This window comes from Benincasa hispida, chromosome 12 (genome assembly GCF_027475165.1).
Source record: "Benincasa hispida cultivar pf3 chromosome 12, pf3_genome.v1.1, whole genome shotgun sequence".
NCBI lineage: Eukaryota > Viridiplantae > Streptophyta > Magnoliopsida > Cucurbitales > Cucurbitaceae > Benincasa > Benincasa hispida.
In genome coordinates this window covers 58,959,946-58,982,745 of record NC_143489.1, presented here as the reverse complement: position 1 = coordinate 58,982,745, position 22,800 = coordinate 58,959,946, and the positions used below count along the sequence as shown (strand labels likewise).

Sequence of the window (22,800 nt, the reverse complement as noted above, 5' to 3'; positions counted from 1 at the left end):
TGTCATATAATATTTAAGAAGTTTGGGGGTGTTTTTGATAAAAGCGTGCTAAAGTGATTTTGGTAAAAATTGGTCAGCAATAAATTATTTTGAGGTCTAGTTTAAAAGGGAAAGTGCTTTATGGGTCTATTCTTTGAACTATATAAAAGTATATTTGAGTCCTATCATTAATTTTTTTTTTTATTTGCATTTAACAAAAACAAGTGAGATATTCATGCAAGTGTGATAGTCACCCACACACCTAAGTAGAGAAACCAAAGATCCTTGGAACTATGGCTGGGTAGGTGCTTAGACAGACTCATCTAAATTTGGGACATGTTTTGGAGATTTTCTTTAGTACAACAATAGAGGATGAAAAGTATTCGAACTATAGACTTTTTGGTCGCTAACACATACCATAAATTAGTCGAGCTATGTTTAGTTTGACTATGTTTAAAAGATTTTAAAATAGTTAAAAACCAATTTTCATGTTCAAAATCACGACATACTCTTAGGGTAGGTTTAAAATGTATTTTATGTGTTTAATTTAAAAATAAGTCATTTTGAAAAAAATTGAAGTGTTTGGCAACCACTCATAATAACAAATACAAACAAATTCTATACTGTTTCTGCAGATCAAATCCCGAATCTATTTATAGTACTTTTGAAATATATTTTCAATAATTTTGTCAAAAGTGTTTAAATAAAAATAAGTTTTTCTAAAAATATTTTTTCTCAAATTAATCCAAATAGATCTTTAGTCATCCAAAATCATACTCAAAACTCATTCAAAATCAACTTTGTTTTCATGAAAATCATATTTAAAAATTGTAAAACAAGACATTAAATTATTTTTTAAATGGCTAAAGATATGTTTTCGATTGCTAAAAACAGAAGTATGTTTTTGGAACGATTTTGAACCCCACAACATGGTTTTAACAATTTCAACCATTCAACCAATCACACATTTCTAAACACCCATGATAAACCAAAAGATTGAGCCAACCAAATTGAATTAAAATCGATCGATCGGAGAAGGAGAGGGATCAGTCGGTGTCGGTTTGAAAAAATTCCAAATCGAAAAGTTTCAAAAAAAAAAAAATCAAAATAAAACCGACTTTTACTAATTGATGATTGAGGTCAATTTGAACACTTACTAAATAGACAATCGATAGTCACCCCTACTTGCAATTATAATATGGAATTTATCATTTTTCCCTCAATATATTTGTTTGCGAAAATCAAACAATCCTAATGTGGAGAAAATAAGCTCGATAAACTTTCCAACCAAAAATCAACAAGATATACAATTAAAAAAGCCACAGTATTGAGGTTGGAATGATAGACATCATTTTATTGAGAATGAGTGACTTGTACCAAGATCAAAGTGACAATATAATTACAAAGCATGATATCAGTGATGCTAAAATGCTGAAAAGGGAGTGTCACTCACTTGCAGTACTTTTTGAACCATACACCAATGTTGAGGAAGCTTTCGAAATCCGATTGCGGCCTAATACAGAAAGTACATGCATCAGCCTAAAATCGTTAGAATCGTTTTAGCATAGTTTTGAGGCTCTTGACAATAGTTTCCTATTTTTAAAATGTTGTAATTGAAATTGCTATTTCTTTGACAATCATAAAACAGACGAAGTGTTACTATAATCTTAACTTATAACGAATGATCCAAATGGATGTGTTTTCAGAATCAGAAACTATTCGAAAAACACGTTCCGAATATGCGAGAATGTAAAAGCAGATAAATGTGGAACCTGTCAATTGGATGAATATCGTCTGGAAACATGAAGACTTTGACCTCAACTCCTTTCTCCTTCAACGCTCGCGCATACTGCATATTATATATAACTCCATCATATAGTTTAACATGACAAACAGAAATTCAAAGAGCCAGCAATTGGACACAGATTTCATGTCAATGTGAAATCATTCTTGGTTTACAAGACTGACACAGCCGCCATTTTATAATCACACAAATCAATCAAAAGGATGAAGAATTTACTAGAATATGTTAAAATCTTACTTGCAACCCGTTTGAAAATGGAACACGAAGATCTTTAGCACCTAAAAGAAAAATGGTAGGTGCTTTAACCTGCAAAATCAAAATGAGATTACAAAGGAGAACAGCTACTCAAAAGAAAGTCTTAAGCTATCTGTTAAGCTCCTAACCTGCACTCAGCAAATCCCAACGAAAAGACAAGGACAAATAATGGAAAAACAGGGTTTATCTCTATTGATATTGATATTCAAAACCCAGAAATTACAAGCGCAAGTAGCTTAACAGCTTAGTAAGAAGAAAACTTCAGACAACAAAGGTGAGAAACGCAGTAACAAGGAAACGAACTAAAATCCCAGCACCATTCGAGAGAGTTGGGAAATTCTCTCCATAAAAGTTTCTCTAGCTCTTATTTATCTTCAGAAAATGGCATATCCATTGATGACCTCAAGCTGTCTCTTTATAGGGCTTTGCAAGGACCCCTTAACCGTTTTCATCCTCCACTAATTCCCCTATAACAGATTCACCCCCTGCCAATTCTGTTGTAACAAATTCCTTCAGCGTATTTCCCATTTTACCCTTCCTTTTATAGGTGTAAATAATTGGGGGTTTTACACTATCCTTCGAAAATATATGAAACTAGAAGTAGACATAAACAGGACAACCTTCAAATTATTGTCTTAAAAATTAAAAGAAATCTAAAACGGAGTTTGGTAAAATAATTCTCCAGATAAAGATATTTTAACTAAATACGAGTTATCTTCTTACTAGGATTTTTCCAAGTTTAGTTTATACCAACTCTCGCCCCATTTAAAAAAAGGAGAAATTATTGTCACTCACAAGACAAAGGATCCTCCTCCCCTTAGAAGAGCTTACGTTTTCCTTTTTCAATAATAAATAACCAAAATCTAGACATATAAACTTCTTGATTTTGTACTGCTGGCCACAAATTTTATGGCTTCTATTTTATTAGCAAGAATTTTAATAAATTAACCATATGTTCCATTTGACTACCTCGACTTATTGTGATTACAAAACTGTTGACCAGAGCTTCTATGAGTACTATTTTCTTCCAACCTTGGCGATAACTATAAAACATGGTCATGACAATAAAGTTATAGATGGCTAGCTTTTAATCAACGTACTTTTGAGACATGTGAAATGGGAGATTTGTTGTACAAGTGGATTAGGTGCTCAGCAGATGGTGCTTCCGTGAAGTAATTCTTGCCCTCCATTCCATAACATTCCACATAACACCAATCAGGAATATCTGATGTGCTAACCATTAAAGCAAGGTTACACACAGGATTTCTTGCGGCAGCTGCCACAAATCTATCTGGTGCCTGCAGTATGTAGAAAACATAAGGGACTCAATTTATAAGGAAACTATTTCCTTTTTAGAACTCCATTTGCCTTCTTGGCAACTAAATATAGTAGGATCAGGTAATTGCCCCATGAGAATAGTCTCCATATGTCACAAATCCATAACAATAGCAGTTTATGATGCTTTTTCATAAAAGTGACTTTAAGTAAAGTTCTCTTTTACAAACACTTCAAGTCTTCCTTTCAAAATCACTGATTAAATTACTTCTTCAAAAAATATAATAAGATGTTCTTTTATAAGTATTTTTACGATTTTGAAAATCAAATCTAACCCCACCCTACGAAATTAGTTTGTAGGTATAGAACAATTGAGATAGAGAGAAAGCAAGTCAAAATATCACCAGATTACAAAATATCACCAGATTACTGGACTGATGCATGGCGTGCACCATCATATTTTCAAGTGCAGCGCAGGAGAGAACTTGAGTTATAGAAAACATCGTGGAAAGCATCAACAGATGCAAAATCATCTTCTAATCACGCAGAATATAAATTCCATACATCAATCAAGCAGAGGTTTTAATTTCAGAAAATGCAAACTAAAAAAGTGGTGTTAACTACAAAACCTGGCCAATCAAATGCGTTGTCAAAAACCCCCCATGAGAACCGCCAAGAACTACAACTTTAGATGAATTAGCAAGTCCCTTGTCAATAATGTGATCTAATGCCGTCAGTACATCATTGACATCCTAAGAAAAAATATATAAAAGATAAATAAAACATTCTATCCCATGGAAATTCTCACCAAATAAAGGATTAAAAACCTAAATTCATCATTATAACTAGTACCTGGGATCCAATTTTTCCAGGAAGAGATTGCAATGCTTCCTCACCGAACCCCAATGAACCTCTGAGATACCATATCAAAGAAGAAAAAGGAAAATACTCTCTTTATGCAGTGACAATATATCTGATATATAATACATAATTTTCCATTCACCTCGATCTCACTTTACAAGCAAATGACTTTTTCCATGGTGCAGTAATTAAAATGAACATTTTTTGTCTAAAAGATAATCGTAGTGCTTCAATGAGGCTTTGAATAATAAAGACTCAAGTATATAAACTTGAGACTTGAGAGAAGGGCTCCAGTTGAGATATAAGCATATTATATATTTCACCAATTGAAAAATGATTAATTTGACCCAGCCTCTATTACAAAAACGTGATATCAACCCAAATTTAGATCCGAGGGAAGAAAATAAACCTACCTATAGTTCACAACCAAAAGGTTGAATCCTATTGAAGACAGAAATGCCAAGGACTTCGAAAAGCTTGATATTGACGTAGAATGTGGACCCCCATGAAGGGTAACAATAACTGGATTCAATTCATTACCTTTGACAGACTTCGAAGACACAAAGATAGCTTCAAAAGGGTCCCTGGAACCTGAAATGATATAATTATTCAGTACTATAAGAAAAGAAAAGAAAAGAAAATTTATTAAATGAAAACTGAACTAACAAATATGGCTTTCATCAGTTTTGAACTAGCAAACATGGCTTTCATCAGTTTTGAAGGTCAAAAACTTCATACAAGATGAGACACAATTCACATGTTTTCATTTGCATTTTATAAACTCAAAAATCCCCTATGATGATAAAAATTGACAAAAAAGGAAACCAATCATCAGGGAAGGTCGCCAAATATAGGAACATTCTGTAGAAGTACAAATAGGGGATATATTGGAAATAATAATAAAACATTAGTAAGGACATAGAGATAATTAATTAGATAGGGATGACTTCGGCAAAAATAAGAGTTAGGAATTTTAGATGGGGAGAACTATTTTGGGGATTGTCCAATGGGATTTTGGAATAGAAAGATCCCTCTCAAAAGGCTATTGATATTGTAATTTCTCTATTGAAATTGCAATATAGCTATTTGTTGTTTCTCCTGTAATTGGTAATTTTTTATTGATTGGATCAAGAAAGGTGACTAAAATGTGTTATTTCGCATCTAAAATTTTGTCAACAGATGACTGGTCGAAGGGACTCGACTTATTTAAACGGAATGATAGTGGCTTAAAACTCAGCCTATCACGAGGAGCATTGCTGCTTGCTTGATGGGCGGGGAGGAGGAACAACTGATTTTTAGCCAGAACTGTTTATTATAGTTGGCAAGGGTTTTCCGGGGACTAGCCCACTTCCTGTTACTCGACGAAGGCTTCGCATTGTCCGGTTCTTTCTAGAATGTGGGATCGTTTTAGAGCATATCTGAGCAGCACACACTCCCAACCTTCACTTAGTAATCAGGCTGCATCTGGAATACAATGGCTTCGGTGGAAGTCTTCTTGTTTTGAAATTGGTCCAAACAGGGGTTTGGTGTGTGTGTTTGTGTGTTTGTGACAGGAAATTCACCTCCTTTCCACGATTGTAAACAACTGAAAGCTTTCATATATCTTTTTTTGGAGGGGTCTCTACTCTCAGCTCCTAGTCTCTTTCTTTTTTTCTTTTTTTTTCCTTTTTTTTTTTTTGATAAGAGACAGCTCCTAGGCTCTTTCTTTCTTTTGTCTAATTCTATATCGTTTCTTATCTTTAAAAAAAAAGAAAAATATCACGTCTAAACCATCATGAAAATTGAATTAGCTGGCTCAATGCCCTTGTATGAAGCAATTTATTCGTGAAGTTAAACGGTATAAGATTTTTTTCCTTAATCAGTAAAAAAACCATTATTTTTCAGGAAAAAATATATTTTCGGTTTCTAAGCATTTTGTAAAATTTAGTCCCTAAATTTTGAGAAATAGGTTAAGGTCCTAACATTATTTTTTCTATTTGCTACATTAACCAATGTTTTTAAAGCTCAAGGTGCAATAAAATGCATTAGCCTTTTGAGTGTTAAGAAAAAGGCGCCAAAAACCTAGGTACCAATTTAAAGTAAACTTCAAACTCCAAGGACAAAAGGTGTAATTTCCATTAAAAAAATAATAAGAAGAAAATTATTTTTTAAAAAGGAGAAAAAAAATTGAAGGTCCAGTTGCACGATTCCCATAGCAACCATCTTGATTTTTAGAAATAATGAGGAAGAGACTATTTTGTGTTTACTTCCAGGTGAAGGAAGTTTCTTCTATAGTCCTCACAGCATTAACTGATTATCATAATAATTATAGGGTCGAAGATGTTTCTTTACTTCATGATACAAATCTTCTTATAACCAAATGTACAGTAATACTGAGAATTTCTCTCGTTATGGTAGTCTAAGTATAGGCTTTAGCCTTTAGGCCTAGGTGTTCTTAGGATACATTCCTGCAACATTTGGTCTGAATAGAATCTGGCACATTGTTAAGAAAAATGTAAATATATCATCTGTACAATACCTTTTGTCAGGCAGTTGGAAACGTCCTTGACTGGAATCTTCATTATACTGAACTGGAGGGATGAGAGTAGAGTTTTAACCTGTATCATTAAGTGCTGGTTTACTTAATCACGAGAATTTCAGGATAACCTTTAGGGTATCTATTTTCAGAAAGAAAATAACAACCTTCTCAGAGCATTTAAAAACAGGACTTGATACATCCAACCAACTCCATGCAGCATTCTTTGTTTCTTTCTCAATAAGACAACCATACTTGAGTTGTGGAATATCCACTGGACTGCTAGAAACTGCAGATGAGAACTTACAAAAGAAGAAAATAATGTTAAAAATCGGTTCCAGTGAGCAAGTGTATCATAAAGAATTCATTTCCACATTACCAGCAACAATGTTGTCTCCGTCTAGAGCAAGAACTTTCCAAGAAAAGTTTGAATTGGCAGGACTGATGCATGATACTTCACCACTGTTAAATGTTCAATAAACAAAATGCCATCAGATAGGAGCACAAAAATCTAGCGCAGAATAATAAATTTTTTTACAAATATTTAAATTGCCTTAAAGTATCTATAGAAAGTATTGCATCCTTGCTACGCCATATCGACGTTGTAATAACAGTGTGTCCATCAGAAAACCATGGATTAGCCAGGAAACCATGTGAATAGAGGCCAGGAAAGAGGTCGTTCTCAGCCCAGTGCACCACAGGAACCTTCAATTTTTTATTTAAAAAAATGTTAAGAAAGGCATATGGAAAATTTAGGAAAAATAACTAGCAAATAAACAAGAAAAATTCAATACACATCTTATTTAGTAATTAAAATATTATCTAATTGAACACCAATGCTATGTCTCCTCTTCCATAGGAAGCAAGAAACAGAGAGACGTTCATTTCTAAGAATCTTGAACATATGCCACCTAAGACATCTTTATTATAAAACATTTTCTAGAGACATTATTTTTATACATTTTAATGATCCTCAGAAGATTTGTTTTAGAGTATTCAAGTCAAACAACATGTGGGGTCGAGAATTCAAAGCACTATCTCTTTTGGTTGAGGACATATGTCTCAATTAGTAGAGTTACGCTTATATTGGCATTATGCTTAAGCATTTAAGATAGAACATTAACGAATTCTAGATAGTGTAAACCATCGTATCAGTTTTCTTAATGATTTAACATATTAACAAAAAAAAAAAAAAAATGGAAATTTAAAGACGATAATTTATATGTATCATTTTCAAAATGTCAGCACGTGTTCAACACCTATTTGACACATGTCCTAATATTCGTAAACATGTACAGTTACACCATGACGCAGAGGAAACTAGTTTAAAAGAAATCAATTTGCCAACGGACTTTTATGTTACATTATTTTTATATTTAAAAGAGAAAAGTGCATGCAAAACCTCACCACATCAACAATATTTTCACGAAAACTAAGTTGTCCATCTCTAGGCCAGTTGATTCTGTGAAGAGAATTTGTTGCAGAATGGGCGCCAGAGTTCACAGACGAGTGTGCAGATAAAAATACAAGGAACTTCCCATCTGGGCTGGAAAACATTATCATTCATAAATTAGTTCCAATGTTGTTGCTCATCTTATGCATTATTGCATAGGCATACCGATCGAATGGCGGTAGCATGATAATTGACGATAAATAAAAATAGTTCGCAAAAATTGACCAATGGGAAGTATATACACATCAAACAAAATGACTTAAGTTGATGCCATAAGCATGAAATACCTTCTAAAGCAACAATAGAGATGTAATTATTAAGAGGAAAATGATTAAATGTCATACAAGGACCATAAAAGCGGTACTCCAAGTTGTGATGTAGAAGAGTTAACAGCCTTAATCTGCTATTCATCTGTTAAAACACACTTGATCTTCCTTAATGTATGAAATAAAATTTGTAAAATCATAACATGAAAAAGTTGTATAATGCTCACAGTGGTTTTATGTAAAGAGGTCTGGAACTAGAAGCACATGAAAACAGTTCAACAGAAATAGAGCAAGATTCTAGCCTCCCCTCATTATATGTATCAAAGTAGACTGCAGCCACTTATATTTATCATTCAAATTTGATAAAAAATTTACAGAAGTTGGAGTTGTAAGGTACGGATGTGAATGCTAGAAGAAAAGAGGAAAAAGGAAAATAAATTTAGCAAACAAACAACAGAAGGTAATGAGATAAAAATGCACCTGAACCGAGGAAAGAAGGCACTACTTATGTTCTGAGTTAGATTATAGAGGGGAAAATCCTTCTTTGATTCATCCCTGGACAACATTGGAAAAAAAATTGAATGATCAGACTGAAATAGTATTAGTAAAAATCGGTCATCAAGAGGAGAAAAAGTATAACACACTTGAGTTTATGTTCGTTGACTTCAGATCCATAATCTGGAGCCTTAACTGCATATAGTGCACAAGGCCGATTATAGCAGTAGATCATACCAAGTTTTCTAGGGTCTGATGACCACCCAACAAAAACCAAATATTGATCCTCGCCAATAGATGGAGCCCATACAACTTGACCCACACTCAAAGAATGCTCGATTATTTTCACTTGCCTAACCTCTCCGCTGTTGAAGAGAAACAAAAAAGGATAGCTCAACAAAGTTTTAAAATTTTAAAAAGCACCTTATTTTGTCAATATTAATAGAGGTAACAATTGAACCACACCTGTCAACATTGATGACAAAGAGAGCAGGCTGCCTTTTACCTGCATAAGCTTCCCCCCAGTCTTCTTTAAAATCCCCTTGACCCTTCCAGTTCGTAGAATCCTTATTTGTTGAGCAACCTTTTTGATATCCAGAAACAGTAAACGTTGGCTTGGAGGGAGAAGGTTCCTCCGCAACATAAGCAATGTAAGTTTCATTTGAGTTCCAGGAGATTCCCTCAAACCTATAAGATAAGGGGAAAAAAAAAATACAAATTCGAATCTTGTGGTCGTTGATCCCATGTTATAAACTATTTACCAAAAACAACCAACCATATACCATTATGACTCAGTTATTGCAGATACTATGAAGCCACTCACTAGCAAAAACAGTACACCTTGATGCATAACTTCTATCCAAGGAAGTATAAATAAAGATATCATTTTTATTTTTAGAAATAAAGATACCATTACCATCCATCAGTATAAATTGATCCATGGATAGATTGGGGGATGTGGAACTCCTTTTCGATTTGACCTGCACTCCAAATTTCCAATTGAACTGGAGAATCATTTTCAGGATTGCGAACTGCAAGAAATTTTGAGCCTGATGGTGATGGCACTATTGTAGAGACTCCAATCATTTCTACAGGAAATGGTGTCCATGTAAAGTTTACTGAATTGCTGTCGTTTCCCTTGGAAATGTGAGCTGACAAAGTATATTTTCTCCTCTTATTCGCTAGAAGACTTGCTTGGCTAATTGAAAACGTCGCCATGGAGTCTCCTGTGCAAAATGTCAATTAGGAATAGAGTTAACATCGCCAGGCACATAACTTCATGACAATAGGCAAACCCGCACACGAGTGGTAAATGCACTAGCATAAACAACATCAATCATACCACTATCAGACTTAAACGTCCATGCCTTATCAATGTTAGGAATTTTCGTGAATTCTTGAAGTAATTTGGACTGTTCAGCATATTCTTCCTCAGTTATTGGATCAATCCCAGATGGAAACTCCTCAACCACGTTACTAATCTTTGAAGCATCCATGACCAAGGCAGCTGACAGTTTTCTGCTGCGACATTAATTCGGAAAAGAATGAAGACAACGTTAAGAGGAAATAATGAAGTTACGTGAAGCAATCAAGATAGACACAAATCACGGATTTGCCAAATTTTCAGATTCTATAAAATTGGCACACCCGATTTCTTTCTTTCACTGCCCTACATGTCCATCAATCAGTGAATTACATACGCAACTGGTCAAACGAAGTAAAATCACTAAGAACCACAGCTGACAATCTTAGTAAAGAGGCAATTATAATAATTGTGATCGCTACATTTCATCATCTTCCCAACCTACATCAGAATTTGCTGAACAACGTCAAAACAAGCTCCGAGTACACAGTCGTTGCCTCTCCAACTCAAGGACGCGTGTTAAAAAATAAACAAATAAAGTTCTCCAATCTCCAGAAGCGATAAATTTATCGATCTGCTCGAATTTCACATTCTATACAACAGGCACATCCGTTTTCAATTTTGCCCATCCAAACGATCACAAACTGACACATAATTACTTTCGTTTCATTGCATTTACATTTGCATTTGACCAAAACTGATCAATCAAAGTGGAATTGCAAAGCAAATTCATTAAAACAAGTCAAGAAATAACTGAGAGACGGACCAAGGTGTAACAACGAGATAGCAGTAATTAGAACTTAATGTCAATGAAATTTATGTTAGTTTCTTGTCGTGGATTGATGCGGATTAAAAATGCTAGTAAAGAGAACAAAAGCATTACAAAAAATGAATCAAAGAAGAAGCTCGTAAGTCTTAAGAGTTGAGCAACAAAAGCCAGGATAACGATAAGAAATGAAAGAGAGCTTACGAGAAGAGGCGGGTGGGTCTGAGAAATTGAGAGCTCTGAGAAGGAGCAGTAGTAACAGCAGCGGCGGAGAGTGGAAGACGAAGGAAGTTGATGCGACCAATGGAATTGACGCCAGCAAAAGCCATTCAGATAAAGATGCCACCTGCTGCATTTTTATTTTATTTTTAAATTAGTACTTTTATTTGTGCTTAAAAAAAATAGCCATTTTAGAGTTGAGGTTAGTGCCTATTTAAGAGTAACACCTCTGATTATTTAAAAAAATATTTTAAATAATCTCTGACATTCTTTGACCGTTAAAAATGATGGTGTGGAAATAACTAAATGACTAGACTCAATTCAGGTGACAAATTTCAATGACTAGACTAAAAATTCACATTTTTCTTAATGAACTTGGTTAAATTAATCATTTTTATTATTATGTTGAGATCACTTTCTTCTTTCCCTCTCCTTGCGTTCTTCTTTCTCATTTCCAAATTATGGCAGATCCACCGCCATTACCAGCATATCATCATCGTCGTCACTATACCATTACACTTTCATTATGCTTTCTTTCGCACAACATTTCCACACCATGAAAAAAGAAACTATCAAATTCAAAATGAAAACAATGTTTAAGATCTTAGCATCGACCATTGCTCCCTTCTTGATATTATTGTTGGTGAAAATTGAGTTTTAAAAAGGAAAATGACTTTTGAGAATTCCACATCGGTTAAGTTGGAAAGTGAATTCTCCTTCATATACTCCCATCTTGGATCTTGGATTTGGGCCTTAAGGGGTACCCATATTTTAAAGGGAGTGAGGACATAGACCAATGTGGTTACGGTGGAAATCCCACACGCACACGACCGCCACAAAAATCAGTTTGAACAATATGTGCATTTCCGATTGAGACCTTTATTTTTGGGGTTGTTTTATCATAGGTACGACGTGGCACTCTTAAAGAGAGCAAGATATGTGACTCGGTCTGAGTTTTTGTTTTATAGGTTCCACATTTCTGACGACCGCTGGTTCCTGAATGTTCGCCTATCGAGTTTCACCGTCGAAGGGTGGTCGATTCCAACATTTTTAAGACGTCACAATCTGCCAACTCTGTAATGGCCCTCACAAGCAACAACGACATTATGACATCCGACCTCAACCATTCATTCCGGTTCGAAGGAGTGAACTTCAAACGGTAGAAGCAGAAGATGCTATTTTTCCTTACTATTAAGAAAGTTATCGATGCTTGTACCACAGATAAGCCAACCATCCTGATAGAAGATCCAACTGAACAACACATAAAAAAAGTTGTTGATTGGGAAGAGAAAGATTTTTTATGTACAAATTTTACATTAAATGGTTTGACTGATAATCTTTATGACTACTACAATACGATGAAGATAGCAAAAGAAGTTTGGGATGCCCTGCAAAAGAAGTACGAAACCTAGGAGGCTGGGTCGAAAAATATGTTGTCAGTTGTTACCTCAACTTCCAGATGATGGATGACAAATTTGTGGAGGCCCAGTCACATGAATTGCAGAAGATAGCCCATGAAATAATAACTGAAGGTATGCCTCTAGATGAACAATTTCAAGTTGTTATTATTGACAAAATGCCCCATTTGTGGAAAGATTTAAGAATACTTTGAGGCATAAAACCAAGGATTTTCCTTGGAGAGTCTTATCACCCGCTAAGGATTGAGGAAGAAGCCCAAAAGCAGGACCAGAGAGAGGAGGTGAACATCGTAACTAGGAGATCCGCCTCTGCCGTGATAAAGTCTAACCAAAAGTCCAAGGGGACAAAAAGGAAAGGTTAGAACCGTGGTTCCAGCAACCAGAACCAACAGAAGAAGCAGAAATCTCCCTTGGGAGAAACAGTACAGTTCCTTTGCTTTAACTGTAATAAACCTAGATACATGACTAAGAACTATAGGAATAGGCGTCGTCCTACTGGTCAGATGAACCTGACAAAGGAACCGTTAGTTGCTATGATCATAGAAGTAAATGTGATCGGTGGTTTTGAGGGGTAGTGGATAGACACTGGCACCATGCGCCATGTCTGTAACGACCTTAGTCTATTTAAAACTTATACTGAAACTAAAGATAAGAGTATTCTGTTAGGGGATCACCACTCTATGTAAGTTGTTGGAACCGGCAAGGTAGAGCTGAAGTTTACCTTCAAGAAGACTCTCACGTTGAAGGATGTCTTGCACACTCTAGAGATAAGAAAGAACTTGGTCTCGAACTATCTCTTCAACAAGGCCAGATTGACTCAAACCATAGGGATAAATTTATATACCCTTACCAAAAAACAACGTAAGTAGGGAAGAGTTAATCAACCGAGGAAATGGTTAAGATTAAATTTAGACATTAATAAAATGAAATATTCTGTGTATATACTATGTTCTATGAATATTTGGTATGCTAGAATTTGTCATGTTAATAAGAAATTAATTAGTAACATGATTAGGTTAGAAATGATACCTAAGTTATCCATGAATGAATTTGATAAACAAGAGTATTGTAGTCAGGTTAAAATTACTAAAACTCCGCGTACTTAGGATTTCTGAACCTCTAGATTTAATTCATTCTAATTTATGTGAATTTTATGGTATCTTGACTAGGAACAGTAAAAGATATTTTATTACTTTTATTGATGATTTATCTGATTTTACTTTTGTATATTTGCTGAAAAACAATGATGCTTTTGTGACTTCAAATTGTTTGTAACTAAAGTAGAAAATCATTTTAATAGAAAGGTTAAAAGACTTCGTAGTGATAGGGGAATTGAGTACGACTCAGGCAACTTTAATGAGTTCTTTAACTCTCATGAATAATACACGAAAATACTGCACCTTACTCTTCTGAAATGAATGGAAAAACCGAAAGGAAAAATAGAATTTTGCTGAGCTAGTAGTTGTTATTTTACTTAGTTCAGGAGCCACATCTTGTTGATGGGGTGAAATCATCCCTATCGTGTGTTATGTCCTCAATAGAATACCAAAGTCTAAAAATACAACTTCACCTTACAAAGTCCTTAAGAATAAGAAACCAAACCTGTCATATTTTAGAACATTGGCTTGTCTAGCCTTTGTAAGGATTCCATACCCTAAAAGAAGAAAAAATAGCTAGTAGAGCCTATGAATGTGTCTTTGTAAGTTATGCCATAAATAGTAAAGCTTATAGGTTCTATGATCTAGTAAACCAAGTGATCATTGAGTCAAATGAGGCCAACTTCTTTGAGGATAGATTTCCTTTTAAATTGAAAAATAGTGGGGCTCAGGATCCAGTAGTCTAACCCTAGTTAGAAACCCTACCTCTACAGAGGAAGCTGACCCAGAACTAGAAGAAGCAAAAGAACTAGAACTACCAAAGATTTTGGGGATGACTTCCAGACCTATAATGTAGAAGAAGATCCTAAAGACCTAAAAGTTGTCTTGTCCTCTGTAGATGCCAACTTATGGCAAGAAGCCATAAATGATGAGATAGACTCTCTTGAGTCAAATAGGACTTGGCACATAGTAGATCTACCTTCAGGTTGCAAAGCAATAGGGTGCAAATGGATCTTAAGGAAGAAACTTAGACTTGATGAAACAATTGACAAGTTTAAAACCAGGTTAGTGGTAAAGAGCTTTAGACAAAAAGAAAACATAGATTTCTTTGACACATTCTCCACTGTCACTAGAATTACCCCAATCCGTGTTTTGTTCTCTCTCGCCACCCCTTATAACCTTATAGTACATCAGATGGAAGTAAAATCTGCCTTCCTAAACGGTGAACTTGAAGAAGAGATTTACTTGAAAATACCTGAGAGTTTTGTAGTCCATCGTCAAGAAAATAAGGTTTGTAAACTAGATAAATATCTCTATGGTCTGAAACAAGCTCCTAAGCAATGACATGAAAAGTTTGACAACCTAGTTTTATCTAAAGGTTTCAAGGTTAATGAAAGTGACAAATGCATCTATTATAAGGTTGAAAATAATTTTTGCACCATCCTGTGTCTGTATGTAGATGATTTGTTAAATTTTGGGTTGAACTTGCACGTCATAAATGATGTGAAATCTACATTGAGTGCAAACTTCGACATGAAAGACTTAGGAGAAGCGACTGTAATCTTAGGCATAAACGTGACTAGGTCTGAAAAGGGAATTTCTTTGGATAATCTCACTATGTAGAAAAGATTCTAAAGAAATATAATTACTTTGAATGTTGTTTGGACTCGGGAATCGATGTCGTTACTCAACCCCAAATTCGAACAAAAGTTTATTTTATTTTCATCGATCTAAGACTTATACAACAAACGTATTAAAGCAGTAAGATCGAGGTCAAATCTACGGGGAGACTGTTGAATCAATCTAAGACAATTTATGAATTCCAAAAGAAATATTTTGATAATTTTGGTTTTAACAAGCGAAATTGAACAAAAGGAAACAAGAACAAGTGCAAAAAAAAAAAAAAAAAAAAAAAGAAGAAGGTTTTGAGACAAATTCAGGGAAAAATCTTGGGATTAGTTTGTATGCTTTTTATTTTCTATCCTTGGATACTAGTTATTTTTTTCAATTATGTAAACCCCTCGATCTATTAGAAACTCTAATAGCTCAAATAGCCAATTTTTGATAAAAATCTAAATTAGCCCTAATTCAGTTTAAAACTTTTCTTTCTTAGTGACACCCAAGTTAAAACTGAAAAGCATTAAGAAAGGGTTCAATTGTCGAGACATTCAATAAGCCGGAAAGCCATGTCTTGTTGAATGATTTATTTGGGAAAGATTATATTAGAACCCACATGAACTTGGCCAGAAAAAGTCTAGACCTCAACCAAGTGATCCTAATATTTGCAACTTAATCGATCAACAATGCATATGCTAGAAAATTTTTGATAACATGAAATTCAACAAATCAATTTGTCAGAAAAATTCATTGAATTCAATTAAAAATAAAACAAATCCCCCAAAGGGTTCACAACAATTGAATAAAATAAACTAGATAGCCTTCAAGAATTAAGGCATACAAACTATCCCAAGAAAATAATTTAGCCTCTAAAAGGCATAATTCAAACTACAATTATTAGAAAAAGTAAGAATCGGGGCTAACTATACCAATTATTCCTCAACAAATTGACTCAATTATTCAAAAACCGAACAAAAATTCTCAAATTCTTCTTTATTTGGTCTTAAGCTCGATTGTGTGGTAGGTTGTGACTTGAAGATCCTTTTTATAAGATCATCGTCGCGACACTAGGGTCAAGCGTTGCAACGATGCGTATTGACCTGTCGGGAAACTCGAAACTCTCCCGCAAGCGGTCATCGGTTGCTAAGAGCCTTTCCTCACTTTAGAAGAAAAGCCACTTGATTTGACCTTCTTCTGGCATCACAGCCTATTCTATCCTCCCGAGAGGGCTTGGCTTAGTTGATCCATGATTTATGTTTCGTCTTTCGTTCCGTTTCGTTTTCGTTTGTTTCGAGAAACCACGTAAGACAGCCCAAATGCTCTGCTCTGGCAGAAACTGACAGTGCTATCGTTCGTGCGACACTTAGGTGTCTCCCACTAGAGTCGATGATTGACTCATTCCATACTCGAAAGAATCGCGGGGGGCTCAAGTGATTCACCGAAGCGACGAGACCTTGAAAGCAGCTTTTTCAAGTGTCAGTAGCGGGACGTTTATAGAAAAAGCTTGGGATTTGAATGCATGTATTTAATTTATTCGGAGCCCCTACTTTTATAAAAAAAAGGCAGGCTGCCCTGACGACTGACACTCTACCTCGGTTGTTCTTGGTTGACGCTATTATGTGAAAAAAACCCCGATTTTCTCAAAAGCTCTATTGCGATTTCGCGAGGCAATACACATCGATGTAATTAAGCCTGCAGTCTCTCAAAGCAGTATCGGCGAGTTTAAGCGGGAGCTATAGGATTGGTTTTTTTTGGGTATCATGCCCCACGAGTGAGTTGCTAAGTGAGGCGGTGGTTTACCCTGTGGCGGATGTCAGCGGTTCGAGTCTGCTTATCTCCAACTCGTGAACTTAGCCGATACAAAGCCAGTTTACCCTAGCTCCGGGCCTTTTGCTCTTCTAATGTAAGCTCCAGCTTACCAGTTGTGATAAACAATGATACCATTAGACCTAAACTCAGAACATTCTGCTTGACTGAAGGACCTCTTCGGGCAATGGATCGAGTGAACGAAAGAGACTGGCTTTCTTATTGAACTTCCTTGGGTGGGAAAGTCTAGACTAGAGCCGACGACTCGTGAAGAGATAAACCGTCGAAATGCTATGGTTTGTTGACTTTCTAGTATGCGCCCAGAGGAAAAACGATTCCTACACCACCTTCTTCCTTGGCTGTGGATGATTCAAAGCGGCTAGAAAGACAAAGAGCTAATGATGACTAGCCTTAACAGGCGGGGGACCGAACTTTTTGTCAGGCTACTGTTCTCTTGTTTTGTTCCCTAAAAGTAATAGAGTAAGACATTGATCCTTTTTTGATTATTTCCATATGGTATGTTGAATCACTTGTGAAGTCGACTGAACGTCGACCGTGTCGGTTCAGGAATATGAGAGCAAAGAGAAATTCCTTCGAGTGCCTTTTGTTGTGGATACAGACGAGCTCACTTCTCTTACAACATTCTTCCAGGCTCCTCTCAGGACCCACAATCATCGAAATTTGAGAAAGATTTTAAACCGAAGCCTCCGAACAAGGCAGCACCTGGGTAAGAGTGCGGTTCATCGCGTTACTTGTCCAAGCGTGTTGCCGTCTTCGCTTCAGGGCCTGCCCCTCGGTGTGGTCAGTACTCCATACTGTTGGGCAGCGAAGCTTACACTTGTTCACTAATTATGACGACTCCTGCTTGTTCTTGTCGCTCGGCGGCTGATCTCGAGAGCAAAAGGAATGAATCTAGTGTACTTAGTAAAGGCAATCACAAACAAGAAAGCGGTTAGTCCTTATGCGTCAAATCCTTTTGCCTTTGACTCTACTGTATTTAAGACTGCCATGGAACTATATGGTCAAATGTAGTTTGAGTTCATTCATATTCCGTCTCCGGGCCAGACCGGAATAGGGCTAGGTTATATACATTCTAATTATGAAAATCTTGCCCTATATACTTATGCTCCTTAGGAGAGATTCCCGCATCTCTCGCTTCAACAACGGCTCTTCCTGCAATATATATGGGTCCGTGCAGCATTTCCACGATATCGTTATGATCAATTAATGGGACTTGGCCGGAAAGTGGCGCTGAAGTAACCCATGCCATTTTCCCAGGAAAAGCTCGAACGACCTTCAGTTGTCATAGTTAACAAGGTTGAAACTTCCAGGAAAAAACTTCGAATTGGGAGAGCGATCCTCCCGGTGAACTGACCGTTTTAGACTCTTTGGCCCGAGTCTACGTCTTTTCTCACGTCGGTCTGGATTTGACCCCCTTCGTCCCGCTAGTCTTGAGTGTGGGGGCGGGGCAGGGGCTTCTCTTGCACCCACCCCCCGAGTATATGCTTCAACAGCATCTCACTTTACATGAAGCACCTTTCTTTCATTTCTCGTACTTCTCGTTGTGTGCCCCTTTGAGCGCTCTAAAACAATACAATATAGAGATGTATTATGAGAAAGTTTCTTTCGACCCCGCATAGCATCATCCGACAATTTAGTCAACCCGACGTACCATGATACTTTCCGTTTTGTCGATCCCAGCTTGTCTCGCCTTTCAAAAGCGGTGGGAACAGTTGAGAACAAAGTGGCGAACGGGTGCGTAACGCGTGGGAATCTGCCCCAGATAAACTACCCACCTTGCAGTGCCCCCCCTCCCCCCGAAATAATAACAATAAGAAGATGTTATTCCGCTTTAGAGACTTCTTTCATCTCCTCCCCAAATGAATTCACCCAAAGACTTAAGACCGAACTAATCTCATTCTTTTTTTCATTACTTCTCTTACAACATTCTTCCAGTTGGGGCCATAACGAGCATCGGTGTTAAGAGGCTGCTTTGTCAAAATACGAAATAAGGATAAACCCTCTCGATGTTTGCCGGGGGTGCTCCTGAGGTATGCCCTTCCGGTGGGTTGTGAAATGTTCCTGGAAATTCTTGCTCCCATTGGACCATTTGTATCTATATGCATTAGGATCCCGATTCATGGTCATTTTTCTCATTCATGGAGTTGTATTTAGTACCTCTAAGAAATATGATTATCCACCGTTAGTCAGTAATGTGGGTTGGCTTAGATTACTTAGTGTGTCGTGCGCCAGCCCGAACTGATCCGGTGAGGGTAACAAGACTGACTCCATCTGTCTCTGAGATCCGGTCTAGAAGAGGAGAGGCAGCTGATTCTTCGAACCTAGCCGGGCTTTTTTTGTTCCAATGAATCGTAGATAAAATTATTTATTTGATTTGAAAACACAAAATGTAAGAGGGGGGCGAGACGATATTGATAGAAGCTTCTTTTTCATTCTTGGAAAATGAGGGGCCCTTTCTTTCGCTTTAGGGAGCGGGGCTTCTCCTCTGGGTGTCGGCTCGTCTTCTCTTCTTCAAATGCTTTTTTTGCTCCTTCAATCTTCTTCCGATAATTGAATCTGGAAGAGAGCTCCTCCCTCCTTTAGAATGAAAGTCGCTATTCAGCCGGTCAAAGCCTTTCTTTTTTTTAGAAAAGTCAAAAGCTGGAATCCGAGAAAACAAGACCCCTAAGAGCGTCTTGTAAACAAATTCAGTCTTCTTTCTGTAATGAAAGCAACTCTTTTCTTTACTCAGGCAAAGAAAAAAGGTTAGAGATAAAGAGTCGGAAGCTTATTCGCGTGTAGGCAGCGCTGTCTGTCGTACCCGAACAAGCCTTTTATTTGGTAGGTAACATCGATGAAGCTACTGCGAAGGCTACGAACTTAGAAATGGAAGATGAAATTTCACCTCGGCCATCAATAGGTTTAGCCAGGGCATTTATAACACGAACGAATGGATCGGATCGAATTGGAAAATGGAAAGATTTGGAACACGGAGTCAGAAGTGAATTACGAGTCGGACCCTTTTGCTTAACGAGCGAGCTCCGCCAAAAGCAACCAAAATAGTCCTTGGTGAATAGGGCGAAAACTTGAACTACGCACATACATACTTTTAAAAAAAGGTAAAGCCAACAGACATATAAAAACTGCCACCTTAATATCAAGGAAGCCCACCCCAGTATCATGAACGCAGAGTGCCAACTGTAACAACCGTGATGCTGTCGCGATCTGCGACAAAGCGGCGCCTCCGGGGGTATTAGGCTTGTGCTGTGTCTCAGTTGGTTAGGTAGTGTGATTTTCCTTCTTCCTTGTCAGCCAATCTCAAATACCTTATTTGAAGGGAGTGGAAAGTGTTTTTTCCTTTACCAGTGGAGTAAGAAGAGATTATCCTCACTTCATGGGAAGGGTTAGGACCTGACCTGCTTTGATTTTCGGACATGGTTAAAGAAACTTTTGGTAACTGCAATCTGCATTACCGAAGTCTTGACTCGAGACTATTTTGAACCCTATGCAATTCTCAACCTGTTTTTCCTAGGTGCTCATTTTGTATGGGCTTTTAGTTCCATGTTTCTCTATGGATGTGGGAGCATCAACTCCGTTCCTGTGGGCTTTTGAGGAGCGGGAGAAATTATTGGAATTCTATGAAACGTGAGCTGCTATACCGAATCCCCCGCTGGCCATCGGGGATCGAGTGGTAAGGCCATGATCCGCAGGGGAGCGTTAGAAGAAGTCGTGTCCGTCCTGGACATCCGCAATGTCCTCCCACGCTTTTTTGTTCTGGATTTGTGACGGGAGGCAGGAAACTCCATCTATACCACAGCTTGAGACGAGACCCGGGAGGCACTTCTTCGACGGTCCCCGTCCGCCCGATCTGCCGGCCCGCTCTGAAGAATTCATGGGCCGGCGACATCGTAGATGAAATACGAACAATAGCACGGGCAAACCAACGCTTTATGGCATTTCCACTATAAAAAAAATCCAATACCGCAAGAATATATAACGTACTACATAGTTCAGGAGAGAGAATCAATCTTCAGTTCAGTAGTACGCCTTTTTACGTATGGCATCGTCACTCCCTTTGGCAGCATCCACTAATTCGGAACAGAATTTGAAAGCCATATTTCGACGGAACGAACGGGGTGCTTTGGAAGAAGCGATCTGTTACCGAGCGCCATATTATTGGGAATAACGAAAGCATCTCTACGAATGAATTGGGAAAGCCAACAGAAAGATTCGATTCTGACTTAAGACCAAACAACATTTCATTGATTCTGGTCATTATGTTAATAAAAAATGGCTCGGGGGGATGTTAACAAATTGGTCTACTACAGAAACGAGACTTCATAAGTTCAATGGAGGACTGGTGCCAACAGTTCATCACGGAAGAAAGGACTCCACAACCCAAAGCGGCGAAAAACAAATAGAATTTGCTACAAAAACCGGCTAACGGGGGTATTCCTGCATATGAGAACATAGTAATGGAGAAGGTAATAGCCGAAATAGGATTCGTTTTGGCTAGAGAGGGGGGTGTCGAAATAATAAAATAATTAATTATTCTTGATCCCTATTCTTGGTTTCAATTTTTCCCGGTTTACAGAACCTTTTTTCAGACAATCACTTATTCACAAACCTCGTGTGGGGCGGTTTACCCGAAAAGGTCGAAATGATATGACTTATGATACGTGTGCGCCCTAGGTCTTCCGTCAAAGTTTGCAGCATTGCAACGCTTTAGGGGAGCGTTGCGACACTCCGCTACTATCTTCCAGCGTCAGGGGGGTTGCAACGGTGGCGATGATTCAAATCCAAAGCGTCACGATGCTTTGGGCAGCGTTGCGACGCTGCCCTGTTCCTGGAGCTACCGCCTTTCAGCGTTAAATGAGAGTTGGACTAAGGCTTGGGATGAGCGTTGTGACGCTGACGCAGGGAAAAATCTCCTTTTTTCAACTCAACTTGATTTCATGTGTTTAGACTCCGACTTTTATGCTCTTTTGGCTCGATTCTTTGTCTTTTCCACGTGTCAGCTCCATGGGATTGATTCTTCTACAAAATGAGACAATAGAATCCAAGAATTACCCAAATATAGGAAGTTAAGGCTATAAAATTAGCTCTTTTTAAGAGCTAACAAACACCCCCAACTTAAGTCTATCATATACAATAGACTTAAGGTTATATTGTATATGATACAATATTAAAACTATAGGTTATATATTATATTTGATATCATATAATTTAACACGCATACATACACACATACATACACACACACACACACACACACATATATATATTATATGGTAAGTTAGTTATTATATATATATATATATATATATATATATATTAAATGTTATTTTAAATTAAATGAGGGAGAGAGTTATAACTCCGTCCCCCTCTTTTCTCTCCACCTACGTAAGTGGGTGGTTCTTTATTATTTTGATAATCTTTTTACCTGTGAGAGAAAAGAGACAAGAAGAAGAACATTATTTTTACAGAGAAAGGTTTTCTGAATTCCTCTCCTTTTTCTTGATCAAAAACTCTCATTCTCCTACTTTCTCTCAATCCAAATTAGTCAGAGTCCATCATTCCTGGGTTTTCTACCTGAGAATACCAAGGTCTC

The 22,800-nt window shown here is 37.1% G+C and overlaps 1 protein-coding gene across 2 annotated transcripts; it reads right to left on the bottom strand.

The window, feature by feature from the left end:
• Positions 1 to 1,306: 1,306 nt before the first annotated feature.
• On the bottom strand, positions 1,307 to 11,421 carry AARE (acylaminoacyl-peptidase-like protein). 2 transcript variants are annotated; one of them, XM_039019258.2, is made up of 18 exons: positions 11,237 to 11,421; positions 10,246 to 10,424; positions 9,820 to 10,129; positions 9,369 to 9,590; positions 9,053 to 9,268; positions 8,889 to 8,963; positions 8,097 to 8,235; positions 7,243 to 7,394; positions 7,069 to 7,151; positions 6,857 to 6,978; positions 6,693 to 6,771; positions 4,588 to 4,765; positions 4,166 to 4,226; positions 3,943 to 4,065; positions 3,139 to 3,336; positions 2,021 to 2,089; positions 1,752 to 1,828; positions 1,307 to 1,492 (listed from the first exon to the last, which is right to left on the bottom strand). In XM_039019258.2, exons 1-18 carry the CDS (start codon positions 11,359 to 11,361, stop codon positions 1,429 to 1,431), a joined length of 2,472 nt encoding a protein of 823 aa, XP_038875186.1. In that variant the 5' UTR covers positions 11,362 to 11,421; the 3' UTR covers positions 1,307 to 1,428. The 2 variants fall into 2 exon arrangements, with proteins under 2 accessions (XP_038875186.1, XP_038875189.1); XM_039019261.2 differs by having other exon boundaries at positions 10,246 to 10,421; positions 11,237 to 11,394.
• Between the last annotated feature and the right edge of the window lie 11,379 nt (positions 11,422 to 22,800).